Below are 21,880 nucleotides of genomic sequence, written 5' to 3'. Positions count from 1 at the left end.
AATTAACATCTGCCTAATAGCATTAAGAAGCTTCAAGATTTTTTTTTTAAAGATCAAAGTCATGCTTTTTATATATTTGTAAATATTGGGCATTACCTGATGATGTGGATTTTTTTTCTGAGTTCTGGATTATCAAGAATTGTTATAGAATTTCAACAAGAAAAAAAGATTCTAAAGTGCTACTTTTTTATATCATGTTAGGTGTTATGCTGGATGAGTCAAAAGTGTTTTTTTTTTTTTTAACATTTGCATATTTGATACGATGCACAAGTGGTTAGACACATGAACGTCCCACAGTGGTGAGGTTGAGGGTTGGAATGTGGGCTCTTGCCTTCTCGTGTGGAGTTTATCGGCGCACCGGGAGAAAATTCACGCACGCACGACCTCTGCTTGTCTGGCTTTCCTCCGAATATTAAATATGTATCAATATATAATGTATGATGCACGAATGTTTAAGACAAAAACACTTCATTGCAGACTTTGTGCTAATATTACGACTTAAGTCTACAATAAATCGCAAATGACTTCTTGCAGTATTTTGACTTTAAAAAAATCTACAAATTCATTCTTAAAAAAAAAAAAATTAAAAATCATAGTGCAGTAGCTGTATATTTTGTGAGTGTGGCCCCAGCACTAGTGTGTATCAATGCTACTCCAGTATTCACATGTGGTCATATGTCGCTAGTACAGCAGTCACCAATGAAGTTGTCAGTGCGGACGTGAGATGATGAGCAAAAAAAAAAAAAACAATACAACAACAAACTTGTGCTTTTCCTCTCAGCAGCATTTCTTGGCTCTCTTCCGGCGGTCCCGCTCCCGATGCGCGTTGATGTTGACCGTGTCCCTCTCGCGCTCACGTTCCCGCTCGGCCCGGCTCTGACTTTGCTTCTTGGCCCGCAGGACCATGTGAGTGAAGGCCATGAACATCTGCCGGGTAGCACGACGACACAAGACAACGTGTCACAAAGGTTTCTCCACGGTTATGACGCGTATTGCTGCCACACTAAACTTAAAAAAAAAAAAAAAGGTTTTACGTTGTACCGTGTCGCGTTCTAACATGATCAGTTTCATGGAAGCGTCATCTTTCAATGTGATGTCACATTAAAACATGCCAAGTTTGACTTCCCCCCTTCCTGTAGTCGCAGAAATAAGCTTGCGTACGCAACAGACCTCTTCCACGTTGATGTTCTCTTTGGCACTGGTCTCAAACACGCGCACCCCCACCGACTCCCCGAAGCGCAGCGCGTCCTGGGTGTCCACCTGCTTTCTGGATGGGTCGTCGTTCTTGTTCCCTACTGAGGTGACCAAAAAAAAAAAGAAAAGAAATTGCCAACCATATATTCCCCTCTTTAAAAACTCTATATTGTGTTTTGGAGATACTCAATTAATGCTTTCATCTAATGCAGGGGTCCCCAACCGCCTGTCCGTGAACCGGTACCGGTCCACGGGGCATTTGGTACCGGGCCGCACAATAAGAACTTACATTAATTCCATTGTATTTATTTTGGAATATGAAAGATATTTTATTTTTGAAAAATTACCCGATTCTCCGTTACATCCGTCTGTGTCACTCTTGACGCACGTCAAACCACGCTTCTCCGTCACGTGACTGATTACGCTAAAAACAAAACGCCGGAGCTTGCTCAATGAGTAAAATAAATTGCTGGAGATCGCAAAAGACGGCGGCTTTAAAAGTACGTTCGAGACAACAACTCTGTCGTTGTTCTGGATTCAAGTTATGGCTGAATACTCTGAGATCGCCACAATAGCACTGTTGCTATTTCCGACATGCTACCTGTGTGAGGCGGGGTTTTGTGCAGCAACGGCGACTAAAACAAAATTACGAAGTAGACTCGACATGAAGCACACACTTCAGGTGTCATTGTCTCCTATTACCCCTAGATGGGACCACCCGGTTGCAGAAAATCAAGCTCGGGGCTCGCACTGATTCAGCATTGCGGTGAGTTGACATTTTCATGCACTTTGAATTTGCGTTGTATCGTATTTTGAAGGCATTGAACATTACCATAGCGATAAGAGTGTTGCAGCCAGATTAGACGCTCCTCGTGTTTATTATTATCTCTCGAAAACACCACAGTGTTCATGCAGCTCTTACCATATTATTTTGTAGTATTTATCCGCCACACCTTAAATGCCGAGCCGTGAAAATATTGTCTGACATAAACCGGTGCGTGGGGCAAAAGGTTGGGGACCCCTGATCTAATGGAGTATATAAAAATCGACGTGTAGTGAACAATTGTGAAGACAGCCGCAGTGTTGTCATAGAATAGACGGACAAGAGAAGCTAGGGATCCGACTCACCCAGCACCTTGCAGACGCTGTCGCAGTTTTGAGAGATTTCGTTGAGCCAGCGCTTGACGTTGACAAACGACTCGGGATTGGTCACGTCGTACACGATGATCACGCCGTGCGTGTTCCTGTAATACCTGCCCGCACGCGCGCGCCAAAAGTTGAGCTTGTGAAGACAGGCGCGTGGGTGCGGACGCGGTGTTTGATGCGCTTACGTGGAGGTGATGGTCCTGAATCGCTCCTGTCCGGCCGTGTCCCAAATTTGTAGCTTGACACGCTCCCCTTCCACATCCACCGTCCTGATCTTGAAGTCCACGCCGATGGTGGTGATGTAACTTCCTGTTGGCGCACACAGTTATTTGAATGATGCTTTAAGGCATTCTTCTTGACATTAATCCCCCCCCCCTCCACATACAGTAAAAAGTGCTGTGAATAAGTAAGCAGTCCAGGTCCTGAAGAAGCAAAGGAGCTCCACACCACTAGCATATGTCTTTTTTATGTGACCCAAGTGTCCCACATAAATCCGATTTTCCCCACAACTCTACATGTACATATATGTACGTGGATGAACGAGTACTTCAAACGCACCAGAGAAGGAATTGTCGGCAAAGCGTAGCAGCAGGCTGCTTTTCCCAACATCTGCGAGAAGAAAACATGGCGAGGAACGTCAGAGGCGAGGAACATTGACAAATGACAAGACGGAAAAAAACGCACTGGAATCGCCGATGATGAGCAGCTTGAAAAGGTGATTGTAGTCTTTTCCTGCCATTCTTGACTTCTCACTGTCGCACTTCTGACACGACCGAGCGCTGCCGCTACAGCACTCACCCTATGAGCGGCACTGATCTTTCGGTTCCTCCTCCTCAACAACAAGATGAAAGAGAAGAAGAAAATTGGGGAAAAAAAAGAACAAATGTAGACAACAAACCTTTATTCATAGAGCACTTTAAAACAACCACCGCTGCATACAAGGCGCTGTACATAAAGTAAAACTCAGACAACAGACTGTTAAAAACACAAAGGACATTTTTGCTATTGAGTTAGTTTTAGTCCGAGGATCAAAGCTTGCACACGAGCGATCAAAGCTTGCACAATATGGATTGTAACTATGAGCTATTGCTGAACGTAACCCTAAATTCATAAATATGACTGCATATACTATATCATTGTTGTTGTTATTATTATGAAAAGCTGATGTGCCAGAGAAAAAAATTAGGGTAGATTTGGAGTCTGAACAAATTATATACAGTATATTAATCTACAAGTTACTTTCATCTCTGATTTTAAAAAAAATAGTAAAACTTTGTTGACCAGTGCTATCAAAAATAATGATCAATTCATTTGACAATGATTAGTTGTCAATTACTGTATTCGTTGGACCTCTGATAGACAACAGAAAAGACAACTAACAAAGTAGAGGACGAAGTAAATGACGACTGCAAAATAGACGACAACGAAGTCGCTGACAAAAAATGACAAAGAGGAAAACAAAGATGCCGAGGTAGACAATGAAAGTGAAGTTTTGTGTTTTTTAAAGATGAAACGCTCATTTGCCTTTTTGATCGAACCAGTTGCTCTGTGTGCGGTGGACCGACGATGTCAAATGTTGCGATTGTGTCTTTGGTCTAAAAGGGCATTTTCCAACTCTTGTGAAAAACTTTGCAAATCTTCCTTGTGAAAAGTGCTCCAAATACAAACAAAATGTACTTACTTTACTTACTTACTGTGTCCGGCATCCTGCTGACTTTCAGTTTCACTTTGGCAATCCGAGTCCGAACTTTCCAGGTTCTGACAGCCGACGAAGGACGAGCATGGAAACGGTCAACGCAAACACGAAGGGCTTAAGAGATGATGTTCCTGCTCCTCAGAGGTTCCATCACTGAAGTGTTCAGGAGCATCAGGCAAGGGAGGTATTGTGTTCCTTCTTTTTCAGTGCCGCTTCCAACTTTACTACACAGAGAGGAAGAAGAGGTCTTGTGTTAAGGAGCTAAAAGCAGGAAAGAGAACTTGTTCAAGGAGAACGGGTGTCAGTTTCATTGCGAATGTTTTAGTACAGAATTAGATCCATGTATACGTATAACACTTGGAAGCAAATGTTTTCATAAATCACAGCCAGAGTTATTCAATTATTAGCACACCTATCTTTTTTGCAAATCCAGTTGAGAAAACAGAGGTCGTCCAAGTGCTTGTAACAGAGGATGCTTGTCGACACGGCATGAAATTCATTCACTTTGCCAGAATGAAACTGTATCGTTCCAATTTTTTGGTCCATTTACCTGCCCTATTCTTTTCTCTTGGCCACTCAAACAGCTGTTTGCCTGACTGTGAACAGTGCATCATCACCACACAGGTCCGAGGCATTTCACCGAGGCGAATAACTCGATAACAATGTCAAAGAGCAGTTAACAGGGCAATCAACAATGCATTATGATGGCTGAGGAGCGACTCGGCATTCTGTAAATGACATCACTTGCCGAACAAATGTATTTTCGTTATAAAGTGCGTTGCTATGGGTCTAACTGTGAAGCTGGGTGGGTTGCGCTAAAAAAAAAAACGAACGAAAGTATGCTTCAGATAGTTTTAGCCGTAAGTATTACTCCAAAGATTTTTGGCCAAGTTTACTTCACACCTGAACTTTTAGAACAGGCACTTCCTACTCTGCGGAAGTCAGAAATGCCCACTGTTCAATCGGAAAAGGAGCTGGGGTCGTCCAAGAATGATGAGTTCATACATAGCTTGAAGACTTTATATTTGGAAACATGTAAACGACTCCTAACGATTGTGCACTCACTGACACTCAAGTCGTTTTTGTCGAGAAAAGAGCGAGCGTGTTAATGCTAACAATGCTAGCATTGCAGACGCATACAACGCGACCACTGTGCGACGGGTGGGAAACAAGTTTTTTTAACTCAAAGTGTCAAGACGTGGACACCAATAAAAGGCGCTAATTCGTGTGTTATTCACTGAAGGGAAAATGAAGGCGTCGACATTTCTCGTCCCCTTATACATACGTTTATGTACCCACAACGACGAGACAACTGAACGTTCCTACTTCCAAAGGAACTAGAACGCAGCATCGCTAACTATCGCTCACGTGTTCATATAGATAGCATCTAAATCAAATTATTTGACGATTTAAAATAACAACGATAATAACTCTTTCACTTTGAAAACACCTGCTTTTAAGATGCTAACGTGGTAAAGTTGCTAGCACACAGACACACGCAATTACATTTGGGGATAAACGTTATGATGACGTCACAACCCCTACACACCTTCCGGCTTGGAGTCAAACTTGCTTCGTTTTTTTCTTCAAAAACGAAGTCATCAACGAAACAAATAATCTCATTGTCGCTCGTTTGGACGCCAAATTGCGTCTTTCGAGATCATGTTCCATTCGGGGTATCTTTTCTACATTTTCGCTCATTGTAGCTCACAATTTCATCATGTCACGGGAGTTTTAGCGCTCGCGTTTGCTGCAATCTCACTGAGTCATGAACGGTAAAAACGGCGACAAACCGAAAGCACTCGCTTTAGCACAACCACAACAACACGACTGTGAAATTAAATAGTATTTACATGGTGGAGTAGGAAGGGGGAAAAAAGTACATGGTTAGGATGTCGAACGTCGAAACGAAGTCTGTTTGATGTCCTCAGGCCTCTTGCGGACAAGAAAACTTGTCGGCACACTCGCGTAAACTCGTCCGCATGTGTCAAACTCACCGGAGCGTGGACGGCTCGTTGAACTCGTCGGGGTCTCCAAATGAGCAACAGAGACGAAATGCCTCGAAAGGCGTGATTGTCCACCACCCTGATGAGCTGCCCGCCGCTCTCCCAAGCATCTCACGCTGCCTTTGTGGCGCCTCGGATAAAGCAACGTCGGCGGAAAAGACACGACAGCAACGTTAGGAATTGAAACAAAACATTTTATTTACTCCTTTTACTTCTAAGCCCTTAATATCAACCGACAACATTAGAATCAAATTGTTTTTTTACTTTGTATTTATAAACAAGTACAGTTGTTCTTGTTGGGGCTTTACACTTTCCCCACCTCACACAGCCTCGAAAAAAATCCCACTATTTCATTTGACAATCTGTGAGAAGAATTTAGGGGAAATGAAAGTTTCACTGGTTTTTCGCTTAACTGTCAAGTTTGCCTCGGTGATTGACCGTTTCTGTTCCATTTGATAGAAAGAAAAAAAATATTACGTTTTTACCTTTGAACTGATCAGCTCATTTCATACTGAAGTTCATCAAGGCCAAAAAAGGAACAAAATAAGATGATTCATTTTTCAAATCTTCAAGCCCCATGCATAAAGGGGAAATGACAACCAAGTGTACAGCACTAAAATGTACAATTAAGTTTATTATCATCTTTCAGAAACCTAACGAAACAAAGTCACATGGTCCGATACACAGGAAGTAAAGCCAGGACACGACGAGAACACCAAAAGTCACATGACGACCAAATGACGCGTCCACTCTGTGGTGGCTGTCACGACAAGGATAATTGTTGTGCAGCAGGTGTGGTGTCTTTGATTCCTGCTCCGGTTGCTTCACTTTTTGCAGTCAGGAGAAGTAGGAGGAGGAGCTTGTTCAAGGTCAAAGTTCACAGGGCGGGTTAGCGGAGAGGGATCAGCGAGGCCGACCTCCTGACCTACGTCCCGCTACGGTGGCGGCACCTTGCATGTGTTGGGGAGGTGAGTAACTCAGAGAGCGGGAATCTCGCAGTGAGTCGGCCGGAAGCCTGCGACGTGGACCGCCGCTGACGCACAGAAACAAAACAAGATTCACTTCAACGCCATCACTTTGACTTTTAGATGATTTCAACATCTTGATGATTTCAATTACATGAGTTATTTCAACATCTCTTGCGTTTCACTTCTCTGTGTGAGAAAAACTTTTCAACTTCCCTAAGTTTCCCATTTCCCAATGATTGGATGTCTTGCGCATTGATTGAAAGTTCCCAATGTTTACAGTTTTCCTTCGAGTTGAACTTCCTGAAGATTTTAACTTCCCTTGGCTTTACTTTTATGCTTTCAATTTTAAATTTCTCGGTGATTTTAACAATTTGATGATTTCAAGTTTGCAACGAATTAAACCTTCCAATGATTTCAACTTCCTGATTTGATCTTTTAGGTGTTTTTTTTAACTTCCTAACCATTTCAACTTCCTCAGAAGTTCAACGACCAAATAATTGTAATGTGATGGTTTTAACTTCACAATGACAAACTTCCGGATGATTTGAACTTAAAAGTTATTTACTCTTGACCATTTTAATTTCCTATGGATTTCAATTGGCTAACGTCTTACCTTTTGTTCTTCTTGTCTTTTTCAGTATCTGAGGAGGATGAAGATTGGGAACGCTGAGCTTTAGCTTTCCTGTTAAGAAAAAAAAAAAGAATGACATAAATTAGGAATCGAGATCAAGTGATGACACCCTTTCTGTTTCCGGCGTACCCTTTTTCTGGTTGCACCTCAGAGTCCGAGCTGTCTGAGGAGGACGAAGAGGAGGATGAAGAGGAGGATGAGGATGAAGAAGATGAAGAGCTGCTGCTCCGGCTTCCTTTCTTGGGGGATTCCTTCCCGTTGACGCCGCACTCGGCGACCACTTCTTGCCGGGCTGGTGACGACTTTCTGTATGCGGCTCTTGACGATTCGCTCCGCTTCGATTGGTCACCGGCGCCTCGCTCCACTGCTGCGGCCTCGCGAGCCGTTGAAGAGTTGGACCTGCTTTTCGCCAACATGTGCTCTGGCCTCTCGTCTTCCTGCTGGTTTCTCTTCTCCCGCTCTGGAGGATTTGCGTCTTTCCTGTTTGGCGGCGAAGGCGAAGACGAGGAGGAGGAGGACGACGACGACGAAGAGGAGCCGGAGGAAGAAGACGAGGACGATCTGGGCTGCCCAGCATTTTTCTCGGGCGGCGCTCGGGGCTCCTGCCTGCCCGGCGGCTTCTCTACTTGGCTAGCTTGCGTGCGGACACACTCTGAAGACGTCGAGTGAGCGGCCCCCTTTGGCGAGTGACCGGTCGGCCCTCTACCTTTCAGGGGCAACGGCGAGCAACTGGGACGCCTCCTCACTGGTGGCGACGTCGAGCGACTGCTCCGCCTTCCCCTTGGCGAGCGACTGCTCCGCCTCCTCGCCGGTGAGCGACTGCTCCGCCTCCTCGCCGGGGAGCGACTGATGTGCCTCCTCGCCGGGGAGCGACTACTCCTCCTCCTGAGCGGCGGTGAAGGAGAGCGACTGGACGGCTTATTGTGCGACGGCGCGGGCGAGTGACTGCTTCGCCTCCTGATTGGCGAGCGACTGTTGCGCCTCTTGGGGGGCGGCGAAGGTGGGCGGCGGCTTCTGCGGGAGAAACGGATGTTCGGTCATGTCATGGAAAATGACATTGCGGTAGTGTGCATGGGTGCAAATCAAACTTGCTGAGGGGATTCAACTTCTCTTGTCTTTGTTTTCAAATTCTTGATTAGCTGCACTTCTTGACGAGTTCAACTTTGTGACATGAACTTGTCGAGCATTTCCAGATGAGTACAACATGTTAACATTCTCAACTTCTCTTGCACTAAGCCAGTCAAATTTCCCGGTGATGTCAACGTTCGGACACTTTCAATGTCCTGACCATTTCAAATTGATGATTATTTTAATGACAATGATTTTCAAGTTACCAATTATGTGAACTTCCTCAGGATTTATAATAATAATAATAGATTTTATTTATAAGCGCCTTTCAAGACACCCAAGGACACTTTACAATAACAAAAAACACAAAACAATACGGGGGGATTTCAATGACCTTATGATTATTTTCCTTTCCTTGGCTTTAGCTTCCTGCTCAGTTCATCTTTGATATTTCAATTTTCCATCTGACTTCAAGTTCTTGATTTTAACTTCATGATGAGTTGAGTTCCCATGATGTAAAGCTCTCCTGGCTTTAACCTTGTTCTAATTTTAACATCCTTACAATCTCAACTGCCAGACGACCGCCGATCACCCAAACCTTTCCGACAACTTTAAACTTTGGGATGAGTAAAATGTCCCCCTAAAGCCCAACATCGCGATTAGGGATTTGGGAATGACATGCACCAACTTGTGTATTAACCTCTTACCTGAACAGAGGGCTGCGCCTCCTGGGGCTCCTGGACCTGCTGCGTCTGGCGGTCCGTTCCCATCCTCGCTCTCGGTCCCTGGGGCGGGCTGGAGGAGGACTACTTTTCCTGGAGCGGGGCAGGGGGTCCTGGTACTGCTTGGGTGGCGTGATGCGGTGGGCCGGCGGAGAGCGGGACCTCCTGCTCAGCTTCTCCCGCGGACTATGGCGGTCCGGCCGGTTTTTGCCTGAAGGTGGGTCCATAGAAGCTCTGCGAGCAGGTCGCGCTTTGTTGTCGTCCGTCTGCTCGGGGGGTCTTCGGGGTTCTTGTGAGCTCTCGGCGCGGCCGTTGGTGACGAACCTTTGAACGGCCGCTCCGATGGAAGACGACTTTGTCTTTTCTCTCGTCTCGGGCTGGTCTTCGTCTTCTGAGGAGGAGGACGAGGAGGACGATGAAGACGAGGACGATGAGGATGAAGATGAGGAGGAAGAGGAGTCGCTGTCACTGCCGCACTGTTTTTGTTCCTGCACCTGCTGCTTCGGAGGACTTTTGGTCTTGACGTCAGGTTTGCGCTGACTTCCCTTTGCCTGGTCGGACATTCGCCCTCCATCCTCTCGACTTTTGTCCTGGCGTCCGTTGAAAGGCGGCGAACGAGAACGAGGAGGAGGAGGGCGAGAAGATGCGTCCGCTCTCTTTGCGGCCTCTCTGCTCTTGGACGTCGGCACCGCATCTCCCCTGTTCCTCCTCTCAGGAGACGGGGACAGGGAGTCGCGTCTGACCCTTGCGTCCCGCTTCCCTGCATTCTTTTCCTCCCCTCGTTGCGCACCTCTGCTGCGACTGGTCCCGCTATCCATCCTGGGAGGTGTCGGCGAAGAGGAGCCGTGTCGGGTCCTCGTGTCCCGCTTCCCAGCGTTCCTCTCTTCATCTCCTCTGCTGCGACCAGTTCTGGCGTCAACTTTGGGAGGTGAAGGTGAAGATGAGTCACGTCGGGTCCTCGTGCCCCGCTCGCCGGCACTCCTCTCCTCCGCTCGTTGCGCGCCTCTGCTGCGAGCGTTCCCGGCGTCCGCTCTGGGAGGTGAAGGCGAAGAGGAGTCGCGTCGGGCCCTCGCGTCCCGCTTTCCGGCGTTTCTCTCTTCCTCTCCTTTGCCGCGAGCGGTCCTGGCGTCCGCTTTGGGAGGTGAAGGTGAAGAGGAGCCGCGTCGGGTCCTTGTGCCCCGCCCCCTGGCATCCCTTTCCTCCTCTCGTTGCGCGCCTCTGCTGCGAGCGGTCCTGGCCTCCGCTCTGGGAGGCGAAGGCGAAGAGGAGTCGTGTCGGGTCCTCGCGTCTCGCTTCCCAGCGTTCCTCTCTTCCTCTCTCCTGCTGTGACCGGTCCTGCCCTCGACTTTGGGGGATGAAGGAGAAGAGGAGTCGTGTCTCATCCTCGGGGGAGGACACGGCTTTGCTCTTTCTGACTTTTGTCTGCTCCCAGACCGCCTTGCCCGTGCTTTGTCTTTCCCACTTTCTGGACTTGTCGATCTTCTACCTCTGCGTTTGTCTTTTTCTTTGCTCCTGGACTTCCTCCGAGTGTCCTTCTCGCCGTCCCTCTTTCTCTTGTCCATATCTTTACTGCACGAGCGTCGTCTTTCACTCGGCCGCTCTTTGCTCCTCTCAGTCTCTTTCCTTCTGGTGGGGGAGGAGGAGTCTCGTCTTGCGGGTGGGGAGGCCACTCTCCTTTCTCTCTCTTTCTAGTGGCGGACAGACAGAACAGGAGGTCAAGTCAACACGTGCATCTGGAGTTGATGAGTCCAGGGAGTCATTGGTTTGCTTTCCTTGCGAATCCGAGTAGGTGTAAACTGATCACCGGGTCAGTTCCCCGCTGTGGTGACAGTTATTTGAAGTACATAAATAAAGGAGTGCTATTAATATGAATACTAGGAATACACTGGGGGCAAATAGCACTGACCACCCCACTCGAATGAAAATCGGTCTCATCAACATTAGCACAGTCTCCCCCCTAAGGCCTTGCTAGTCGATGAGATACCTGGAAACCACAATCTTGGTAAGGCAGGTCCATGCGAGACTTGGTTAAAATGTTCACCGTTAAACGAGGCATCTCCACAAAACTATGCGGCATCACGTTTTGGGCGTTCGGCCCTTTATCTCTGAATCTGGTCTCAACCTCAGTTCGAGATCGAGCAGCGACTTCAAAACATTTGAGGTTCTCAATGATGTAATCTGCGGCACCACTGGCTTTCAAAGCTAGCGGTTATCTACCGTTCCTCTGGCCGCTGGGAAATTTCCTGAAGGTCTGTCATGGCCAGAATTTGGGAAATATTGCAAGTTGAACATTCGAATGAGAATTAATAATGGGAGTTGAAGGTAAAATTTTAATTGAATTAATACAAAGGATAAACATTTTGAATTGTCATCATCCAAAATAGATAAATGCCCTCGCCCGCATGAGAGTGTATGCTCCATGTTTGTTCCCCCATTTCACTTGACCGATAGCCTATCTGAAACTTGTTTGTACCTGAAATATTGGGCGGCAACACAAACAAAACAATAGACTGCTTGTAAGTGGAAAAACTCGAGGCATTGGTAAATTAACTCATTCACCACCAGCAAAATTCTGGACCAAGTCTGAAAAGACGTATAAAAAACGTCTTTGGGAGTGAATGAGTTAAGGTACCACTGCAATTCCTTGTAAGCGGTCAGTAAAGCTCCGAACCTTGGGGCACTTGCGAACCAAGTGCGCACCAGTCCTCGATATAGAGCGCGCCTCACCTCGTCGCCTCCTCGACGTCGAGGACTTTGCTCGTTGCGGCCTCGTCTCCCGTCCGGAGATCTTGGCCTGCGTCCGACGGCGACTTCTTGCGTCTTTCTCTGCTGCGATCGCAGCGGCGCAGGCGAGCGACTGTTAACGTCCGAAAAGACATTCTGGTAAGTCAATAAAATGGATGACACAGTAAAAAAAAAAGGTAATTAAAGGTCAAGTGTCACACCTGCGGGACGAAGCTGACGAGGCGCTCCGCTGTGGCACTGCCTTCATCTTTGCGGGACTTTTACTCACGCGCTTCTTTTTCTTCTTTGACGCCTTCTTCTGCTTCTCATCTGAGGAACTGAAGAGAGAAGCAATAGTTTCTCTTCACCCGTTCGACGACAGTCAACAGTGGTGGAAAGTAACCATGGACATTATTACTGCATTGCATCTGTACTAATTTACTTCGGTGAAAGGAGTTGAATCTGTCCTCCTACTTTTTACAGAAATACATTTCACTCTGAGTAGAGACTGCGAATACTTCTCCCAGCCAAGAACATCAAAGTCCTACCTGTCTTCTTCCTCTTCCACTGAGGATTCACTGAAAAAGAAAATTAGAAGTTCAGACTTGAGCATGGTCAAGTTGGGACACATTGAATCAAAGTGAAATACCGTTTCTTCTTCTTTTTCTTGGACTTTTTGTCTCTGCGAGGGGGTGGCGAGGGACTCTGTGAGCTGCAACAACATATTGTGATGATATTTTCAACTGACATTTGCTCAAACAAAAACAGTGTACTCAGGCCTAAAAACAACAGAAAAACAGCTACCGAAGGGGCGGTGGCTCGATTACTGGAGTCAGCCAGTCCTCCATTAAGCGCCTTCAGCTGGTCCAGAATGCCGCTGCTCGCCTCTTGACTGGTACTCGTAAAAGGGAGCACATAACTCCTACTCTGGCATCCCTTCACTGGCTCCCCAAACATTTTAGAGTTATTTTCAAGATCCTCTTATTTGTTTTCAAATCTCGAAATAATCTCGCGCCACCGTACCTCTCTGAGCTCATCCGCCCCTACACACCTGCCCGGCGCCTCAGGTCTGCGGACCAGACATTATTAGAAGTACCAAGAACTAAACTGAGGCTCAGAGGGGATCGAGCCTTTTCTGAACATTCGGCAAGCCTCCTTGCTGCCCATCTTCAAAACCCTCCTCAAAACTCACTTGTGTTCTTTGGCATTCGACTCAGCATGACTGAGATTTGTTCTTGGTTTTACTGTTTGGTGCTTTCTACCGTCTTTATTACCGATTTGTTTTACTGTTTATTGTATATGTTAAATTGCTCCATGTACAGCACTTTGTATGCAGCGATGGCTGTTTGAAGGTGCTCCATAATTAGTTGACTTGACTTGACTTTAGGCCAAAAACCAACACTAAGACTACTTGTGATATATAACACTTCAATTAACACAAACCCATAATTGTGAGCAAAGACTTTTTGGTCTCTCCGACACGTGAGGATTTCCCAATGTGTCAAACTGCTGCTGTGTAGCGCCAATTTATGGCGAATAAGATTTACTTGATGTCAAAATTAGGTTATCAATGGTTTCTATTTTATCTTGTCTCACCCGGCTCTCTTTGTGTTCTTCTTTTTCTTCTTGCGACTGCGTTTCTTTGGTGGCGAATCTGAATCGTCCGAGTCCTCCACCAACCTGCGGGACAGCACATGGAATTGTGCTAAGGGCCGTCGATCACAAATTTTGAGGGGTGTTTATTTTTTAGACAAAAGAAAATGAAAATGTACGCACGCACGAACGCACACACACGCATGCACACTTTTAAGGGATGAAGAGCTGGAGTAGTGTTTGGAGGGATCAGCTCTGGACAAATTGCAGGAATAAGCACCAAGCATTGTTGTAATGGTGGATATTTTCTTTTATGGGAGATAACTGTGTTTCAAAATGTGATAGTTTGGCTGGCAGTTTGTAACAATATTTTACCGCCAGCGCCAGATTGCTCACGCTTGTCCCCTGACAAAAAGTGATCTTCGTAGTTCCTGCTACTTTGAGCTCACGTGTACTTCTGCTGCTGCTGCTTTTCCCTCTCCAGGCGCTCCTGCTCGCGCTTCTCCTTCTCCTTCTCCTTGCGGTCGGCGTGGAAGGACGAGCCGTCCACGTAGTCGCTAGATATGCCGAAGGCAGCTCGGAGCCGGTCGTTCTTCTGCTGGTTCGCCGCCGCCAGAGCGTGCGTTTCTGTCATGCTGAGCAGACCAAAAAAACTCGGCTCAATAAAATCCCAATGATTCACACAATAAAATATTTTATTCCATCAATTATTCCATTAAAAGCTAATTGCAAAATCAAGTTTTATCCGATTACTGTTGATGGGGGGAAAATGATGAGAACAGGAACACATATTTCTCAGTTTGAGCTAGGAAAATCCACATAGTTGTTGGCATACCTGGCTTTGTCACCAGCAGCGGGAGGCGGCGGCTGATGCTTTTCCTGTAACATCATTCGGAAGCTGTTCACCTTTTCCTCAATCTCCTCTGCTGAGTATCTGAGGCGGCAAACAGACAGCAATGTTTATGGAGGGGGGTGGGGGGGGGCGGGGACAGAGAGAGAGAGAAAAGGCCACATCTTTTATTTTTAGTTATGAACATTGGCTAGCCCCCCCCCCATTTCCCCTCTTCGATCTCAAATATTATTTAAAATTGCTATTTTTACTGTATGTCTTTTATAGTTTGTGAATTATTGGAGGAAGACGAGAGAGGTAGGAAGCTCAATGCTACCGGTGTGTTTATAGGCGCATCTGACAAAAGACAAACATCTTGAATCAGCTGAAAAATGTGAACATTTTAGAAAGACAAAATGTGGTGGAATGCAAATAAAAAGTGGCATAAAATGTCTTATGTGTCAATGATGAGTTTGTCTCCTTACCCCTGCTCCTCCATCATGTCCTGGAACTTGGCGCACTCCACCTCGAGCTGCCGCTTTCTCTGATGCTCCAGGATGTCGGCATTAGGCTGCCTGTTGAGTTGACTGTCCAGCCGCTCGCGGTCCTTTTCGTCACGCTCGCCGCCGCGGTCGTCGCGTGGCCGCTTGGACCGCAGCGTGGACAGGTTCCGCTGAACATAGCCATTGGTGCCACTGCCCCTGGGAGTGGTCAGGCCGATGCCGTTGTACATCGCGGCTCTGAGGAGGCAAAGAAAAATGTTGCCTTACTCATTTTGTCACTCCTTGTTCATTTAATACCTGAATAGTTTTCAATTAATCGAATAGTTGCACCTCTATTTAGGCCAAAATGGAAACCCTTCTGAAAAGACCAACTTGTACGTTTTATGTGAATATACTTCTTTTTTACGGGGTTAACGTTTGGGGGAAGTGCATAAAAAACGACATATTCATTGTTAAAGTCACTCGTCCAAGGTATAGTTTCAAGTGGGCTACAGAGACCACTGTGACTCCTTGGCCATTCACATCTCATTTCATGATCAATTATTCCCTCATTTCAGCATTGTACGAATACGATTTCAGCCCGTGCGCAAAGAAAATGCATCCGAACGACGTCAATTTAAGACAAAAAATACGTTTCGGGGAGAAAGAAATGAATGTGTGTTCATTAACTAGTCGTAACAGTTACTTAGAAGGGAAAGTGCTGGATGAATGTATCATATTGCGAACATCGCCACGGCCCCAACAACTGAACAGGCCTAGCTAACAAGGATTTAGCGGCTAGCTGGCAGGCTGGGAGGTGAGCTAAATCGGTTGTTACGTACCACACTTTTCTCCGCTGCCGGAGAAAAACGTTGCTGCTACGAATATGAAATAATCTTGGTCTTGTCTCGATTAGCAGCTCGTGTAATCACCACTTGTCTATGAAAAGTCTGAAAAAAGAAGACCGAATGAGCTTTGTTAGCTCCGTTAGCAAGTGAGAATGCAAGCGAAAGAGGGACGAAGCAAAAACCACGTGACGTGTACGTCACAAAAACGCGCTGGATAAAGTGCGATATGTTCAGGGTCTAATGGAAATTGAGTGACTTCCTCTCACTGGGATTCCACCATGCTGCGGAATGAAATAATGAAATAAACAAGTTAACATATTCATTTAACACTCACACACAGACATATATATATATATATATACACACACACACACACACACACACACACTGTATATAAAGTATATGCATAAGTGCATCACACATCGTGCGGGTAAACTGTAGCTGCCTGTAATTGTATACATGGCCAGCAGGTGGTTTCCTGCGTACATGAAACATGAAAAAACGAACAAATACTGGAACCAAATGGCTGTAATGGAGCCAAGTCTGCTGTGGCTTCATCTCGCCATCAATAATTATAAGTCATACTTAAGACACATGTTTATTATTAATGTAGGTTATTAATATTACGTTTCCAACAGTTAAAAAATGAAAAATAGAAGGGAAAATTAGGAAAGGTACCAAAAACAATCCTTTTACGCTTTTTTTATTGAACCCTTCAGCCTCACCACAATCACGGGTACATATTTATTTATGTATGTACTTGTCCTATTTTTTTCAACGGGCAGAAGCGGGCGTCCATCATTCTATAATACTAATCTTGTGTCTCTGTTATTATTAATTTGAGACAAAATAAACAATAATAATAATAATGCATTTTATTTAAAAGCGCCTTTCATGCCACCCAAGGACACTGTACAGACAATAAGAAAATACAATGTAAAAATTAGTAAACGAGATATTATATAAAAACAGGACATAAAATCATAAAAACATAGGAAATGGAAGAGCTATGTGTTGTAGGCAATCCTGAACAGGTGTGTTTTTAGACGGGACTTGAAAGTGGAAAGAGGTGTGCAGTTTTGGAGGTCCGGAGGTAGGTTGTTCCAGAGCTTTGGAGCAGCGTGACTTAAGGCTCTGGCTCCCATGGTGCTCAGTCGGGCAGGGGGCACTGACAGGCGGAGGGAGGACGAGGATCTGAGGGAGCGAGAGGGGATATGCACCTGGAGAAGGTCGGATAGGTAAGGAGGGGCCAGGTTGTGGATGGCCATATATGTATATAGAAGCAGTTTGTAATTGATGCGATGTTGAACAGGGAGCCAGTGGAGCTGTTGGACCCCTCTGTACTGTTTTGATTGGCCCTCGGGATCACGCAAGTTTATAAAATCTAAAATGAAACGTCATTTCCCAAAATGCCCAGCGCCCCTTTTGATTCGCAAGCGCACCGGATGAAAAACATCTTGTCTGGCCACTGCAACCGTTAGCCGTTAGTGACGCTGCGTAGACAGCTTCTGTATCTCGCCATTCGAAGATCGTGTTTTATTTTGTTGAGATTTTAAAAGCACAGACAGTTCAACCAAGTTTCTACTTGAGCAGCCATGGTCGAAGGAGACAATAAGAGCGCCAACATGCTGGTTAGTAGAAAGATGAAGTTGTTGCTGCAATTGCATCGATTCATGTTAGCTTGTGCTAACCGGCGGCTTTGATGCTTCCTGACGGGCCTCGGTTGGTAGCTCCCGGCGGCTAGTCTCCGCCGTCCTGCCGGTAGTACGCACAATATTTTCTGTGTCATTGCGTTCAGCCATTCAAGGCTTCTTCTTATTTTAGTTTACTTTGTTGTTTTGTTTTGGGGTTTTTTGTCAACTTGCTGTTGCTACTTGATTTACGACGACCGCTGCTAACATGCTACGCAGCTAGCCGCCTTGCATTGCCCGAAGCTAACCGTGTGACTTGCAGTCTCATGTTTTGAGGTTTGAGAGAAAACAACTTGTCAATTGTAACTTATGTAGCTCCGATTTCCCATCAATACTTAAAGGCTCCAAACCAACATTTTTAGGCAAAATAGTTTGGGGCCCACAACCAAAACATTCTAAAGTTATTTAACTTGTATGCACATTTTCAGCATAACCTCTTTAATCCACTGGTGAAAAGGACACTTTGATGCGCTCCTCTTTCAGTTATAACTAGTTGCTCCACACAACAAAGTGTATGTAGGAAAAGTGGTTACGATTGCATGACTGTCTGTGTGTATTATTTTGTCATTTTATGTTAACTGTTCTTTTGATGGCGGCGCGGACACCCGCAGCAGGTCCTCTTGTTGTCTGGTTGAGAGGGAGGAAATTTCACTGTGCTGTATACAGCACATTTGACAAAGTTGTACTTGACCTGAAATACTGACAAAAATCAGGGGTGATGTCATGGGATTAAAAAAAAAGTGTGTTCTTTTGCGGCACAGGCGCAGGAAACGGCACAGCTAGAGGAGCAGCTTCAGGCATGGGGAGAGGTGATCCTGGCGGGGGACCGTGTACTGCGCTGGGAAAAGCCATGGTTTCCTGGAGTGCTCGTGGCCGCCACCACCGCGCTCTTCCTGTGAGTTTGCCGGACGAAATTTGCAGAACTCCTCTGACTGCTTTACTCATCAAATGGCATACTCCTCGATGCAGAGGAGAGAGACCCCTTTGTGGTGGCTAAGGAGTGATTTGGAATGCAGCCCGTGCTTGGTGTACATCTTACAACAACTTCCTGTTATCCCACTCAGGCTCATTTACTATCTGGACCCGTCCGTGCTGACGGGGGTGTCGAGTGGTGTCATGTTGCTGTGCTTGGCCGACTACCTGGTCCCCACACTGGCCCCCAGAGTCTTTGGCTCCAACAAGTGGTGAGAAAAGCGCCTACTTCTATGATACTCTTGTCCTGGTTGTCCAGGTCTGTCCACTTCCTGCATCCGTGTCTACTTCCTGAGTGTCAGTCCTATGATGTCACGTTTTAAAAAAATATGAAGCAGAGTAGTGCTGTGCGCGCAGCAGACCACTTTGCGTTCACTGTGTTTGTGCACGTCAGGACCACAGAGCAGCAGCAACGTTTCCACGAGATCTGCGGCAACATGGTGAAGATGCAGCGCCGCCTGCTGGGCTGGTGGCGCCGTCTGTGCACACTCAAGGAGGAGAAGCCGAAGATGGTAAAAACAAACAAATACGTTTTTTTAAAAAGGCCCGAAAATTGCCGCCACTGACCGTGTTGCCCGTTGTCGTTTTCAGTACTTTACGTCAGCGATCAGCAGTCTGCTGGCGCTGGCCTGGATCGGACAGCAAGTGCATAACCTCTTGCTCACTTACCTGATCGGTGAGTCAGAGTACACACTGAAACATTTGATTATGGAGATGAAACAGATCATTCATAAATAAGCTCAAAAGATCCCCCCCCGCTTCCCCAACTTTAAATGTAAAACATGATTACTTTAATTGTATTTGAGTAATTGACCCATTTTTAATCAAATGAATATTTAAACATATTTTGTTTACTGTATGTACAATAAAATAATGAAGCTTTTTTTTCTTCTATTTTCGAGAGCCATTAATCAAATGTAAACGGCAGAGAACGATCCATCACTCAATCAACCACACGGATTCTCGTCTTTGCAGTCAAGTGTGAAAATATGTTGTCGTCATTGTGCAAAAAAAAAAAAATTAAGCCTTCCACTGAAAACGTAGTTAAGACAGCTTTGCATCCCAGCCGAAATGCGATTCCCTGTGATCTGTGTATCACGTGAATCAGGTCATTCATGGTAGGCTTGGTCTCTATTGGACCATTTTCTGCTCGGAGCCTTCTTGCTCGCCACCAACGACCACGGCTAAACCGGCGTTGTCAAACTCCTTTCTTCAATATTGTCATTCACCCATCACTACGAAAGGATTTTCAATGTGCATTTTGGGAAACTACCTCGATCCATGATATGAAAAGCCCCATTTTTGTTTCAGTGACTTTGCTGCTGCTGCTGCCGGGCCTCAACCAGCACAGCGTCTTCTCCAAGTACACTGCCATGGCCAAGAGAGAAATTAACAAGCTGATCAAGAACAAGGAGAAGAAAAACGAGTAGACTCGCAATGCAAACCACACTAATTATATCCACGCACACACTCGCGACCGATACTGACTTCCTGACTTGCAGTGTTCTGACCGCGCGCGCACTTGTCATCTTCATTTGTGTGATCATGTAGCTCCTCATTGTCTTCTTTCAAGTCAGCCGGATAGCAAGTAGTAAAAGCGCACGTGGGAAAAAAAAGCCTCCCTCACTGAACTTGGGCCGGCTTCTTCTTCTGCTGTCATGTAAATAGGCCCCTTCCACTCAGGTGTGCTTTTGTCTTCTGTCGTGATTCATTTGAATCTTTACAATGTGAATAAATGTCACCTTCAACCTAATTTACCGTGCTACTTGCTTTTCTCTGGCGTCAATTGCGGTACCAGTTTGCGGCCATGCACGTCGTCATTCTTTTATAAGCACTGTTGCAGCTGTGGACGGCTTTTAATTGCTCTCTGAATGGAACAGGATTCAGTTGAGATAATCGTCAGTGAAATGTGATGGGAAAATTGAGACAATTCACTCAACAGCCTATTCATTAAGTTCCTCCAGTGTGATTGCTGTCAGGTTGTACGAAAGCGTTGGGTGTGCTTTTTGACATTACATCTGCCACACTTTGTTTTCTGGGCGGAAAAAAAAACAGAAGCACATAAACTTCGCAGCATAAAATATGGGTGTATAAAACGGACTAATAAAAACCTGGACTGCTAATGCCGCCCGCTTGCCAGGGGAAGAAGCGAAACCACCGGTGGCCACTCACTTAAGGACATACAGTGTGAATTTGGGTCGAGAAAATGGAGAATGTATTCTTTCAGGGTAATAGACATCGTGTAGAACAAATGGAATAAGAAGAGACACAGCATTTAGGTTTCACATCACGTGACCACTCAAAAATTCAGAGTAAAATTTGTCAAGTGTTGTTGTAAAACTGATGTCTCCCAATCTGCTCTAATTTTTTACAACAGCACATGGAGAGACTGATAACTGTCCGTCTGTCAGGATGTCCAAAAGGTTTGGGACAAAATTGGACTCTACATACTCAGATAAAGTCCAAAGAAATGACAATGATCCGGGATAAAACGAGAGAAAGCAAAAAGCGCAAGGAACAGATGAATGAAGGAAACGACGGCGCAAAAAGTGGAGCATCAAGGAAACTGCACTTGGTGACAACGTTGTGAGCAAGGCGAATTACCTGAGGCTGAGTAGTGGGAGTCCTTAAGTCATTGCTTTATGAAGATGCGGAGCAGGTGCACTGCTGGAGGGAAACGCCCACGGCTTCAGCTGCAGAAACAGAAAATGACATCATCCAGTGTTATTGTTTATCTGCTTCATACTTGGCAATGTCAAAGAGTCAGGAAGTTGGCGAGTAAGATTCCCATCACCACCACAGACGTTTTGTTAGCTATGAATGAATCGAAACAAAGACACTCCTTAAAATGACTGGAGTGATTGCTTTTGTCCAAATCACACCATTTTGCACCTCTGTCCCCTAAGGGCCCCGGTAGCCTTGGTCAGTTTTGGTCCTTTTGTCACTGGAGGTTGGGTCATACGCTTTGTTGACCGCGGCCCGGCGGTCGACTGGTTAGCACGTCGCCCTCACAGTGCAGAGGTGCAGCGTTCCATTCCGGCTCCGGCCTTCCTGTGTGGAGTTTGCATGTTCTCCCTGTGCCTGCATGGGTTTTCTCCGGGTATTCCAGTTTCCTCCCACATTCCAAAAGCATGCACCTTAGGTGAATGGTACCCTCTAAATTGTCCCCAGGGGTGATTGTGAGTACAAATGGTTGTTCGTCGATGTGTGCCCTGCAATTGGCTGGCAACCGGTTCGGGGTGGACTGCCTCAAAAACAGCCGGGATAGGCTCCAGCACACCAGTGACCCTTGTGATGATAAATGTTGGTG

At 45.9% G+C, this 21,880-nt stretch overlaps 3 protein-coding genes across 10 annotated transcripts; 1 reads left to right on the top strand and 2 right to left on the bottom strand.

Moving 5' to 3' along the window:
* Positions 1-194: 194 nt before the first annotated feature.
* LOC147193016 (ras-related protein Rab-35) lies at positions 195-6,504 on the bottom strand. Of its 8 annotated transcripts, none has more exons than XM_086132176.1 (8): positions 6,034-6,504; positions 4,022-4,260; positions 3,025-3,172; positions 2,899-2,949; positions 2,526-2,649; positions 2,323-2,438; positions 1,171-1,295; positions 195-927 (listed from the first exon to the last, which is right to left on the bottom strand). In XM_086132176.1, the coding sequence occupies exons 3-8, from the start codon at positions 3,077-3,079 to the stop codon at positions 778-780; spliced, it is 621 nt and encodes a 206-aa protein (XP_085988302.1). In that variant the 5' UTR covers positions 3,080-3,172; positions 4,022-4,260; positions 6,034-6,504; the 3' UTR covers positions 195-777. The 8 variants fall into 8 exon arrangements, with proteins under 8 accessions (XP_085988302.1, XP_085988296.1, XP_085988297.1 ...); XM_086132170.1 differs by having other exon boundaries at positions 2,323-2,447; positions 3,025-3,169; positions 6,034-6,189; XM_086132171.1 differs by having other exon boundaries at positions 2,323-2,447; positions 4,031-4,260; positions 6,034-6,189.
* Positions 6,505-6,656: 152 nt separating this feature from the next.
* srrm2 (serine/arginine repetitive matrix 2) lies at positions 6,657-16,097 on the bottom strand. Its single transcript, XM_086132162.1, has 13 exons — positions 15,902-16,097; positions 15,063-15,317; positions 14,584-14,682; positions 14,198-14,383; positions 13,752-13,835; positions 12,805-12,867; positions 12,704-12,733; positions 12,377-12,493; positions 12,159-12,288; positions 9,417-11,119; positions 7,771-8,655; positions 7,624-7,692; positions 6,657-7,075 (listed from the first exon to the last, which is right to left on the bottom strand). The coding sequence occupies exons 2-13, from the start codon at positions 15,308-15,310 to the stop codon at positions 6,946-6,948; spliced, it is 3,744 nt and encodes a 1,247-aa protein (XP_085988288.1). The 5' UTR covers positions 15,311-15,317; positions 15,902-16,097; the 3' UTR covers positions 6,657-6,945.
* Positions 16,098-17,356: 1,259 nt separating this feature from the next.
* Positions 17,357-20,323, top strand: arl6ip1 (ARL6 interacting reticulophagy regulator 1). The gene is made up of 6 exons (XM_086133962.1): positions 17,357-17,538; positions 18,360-18,493; positions 18,663-18,782; positions 18,965-19,082; positions 19,162-19,246; positions 19,882-20,323. The coding sequence occupies exons 1-6, from the start codon at positions 17,503-17,505 to the stop codon at positions 19,998-20,000; spliced, it is 612 nt and encodes a 203-aa protein (XP_085990088.1). The 5' UTR covers positions 17,357-17,502; the 3' UTR covers positions 20,001-20,323.
* The last annotated feature ends 1,557 nt before the right edge of the window (positions 20,324-21,880 follow it).

This window comes from Hippocampus guttulatus, chromosome 16 (assembly GCF_054856545.1).
Source record: "Hippocampus guttulatus isolate MCC_2025c chromosome 16, RoL_Hgut_1.0, whole genome shotgun sequence".
NCBI lineage: Eukaryota > Metazoa > Chordata > Actinopteri > Syngnathiformes > Syngnathidae > Hippocampus > Hippocampus guttulatus.
The sequence above is the reverse complement of the archived record's forward strand: the minus strand, read 5'-3'. Positions and strand labels throughout refer to the sequence as shown.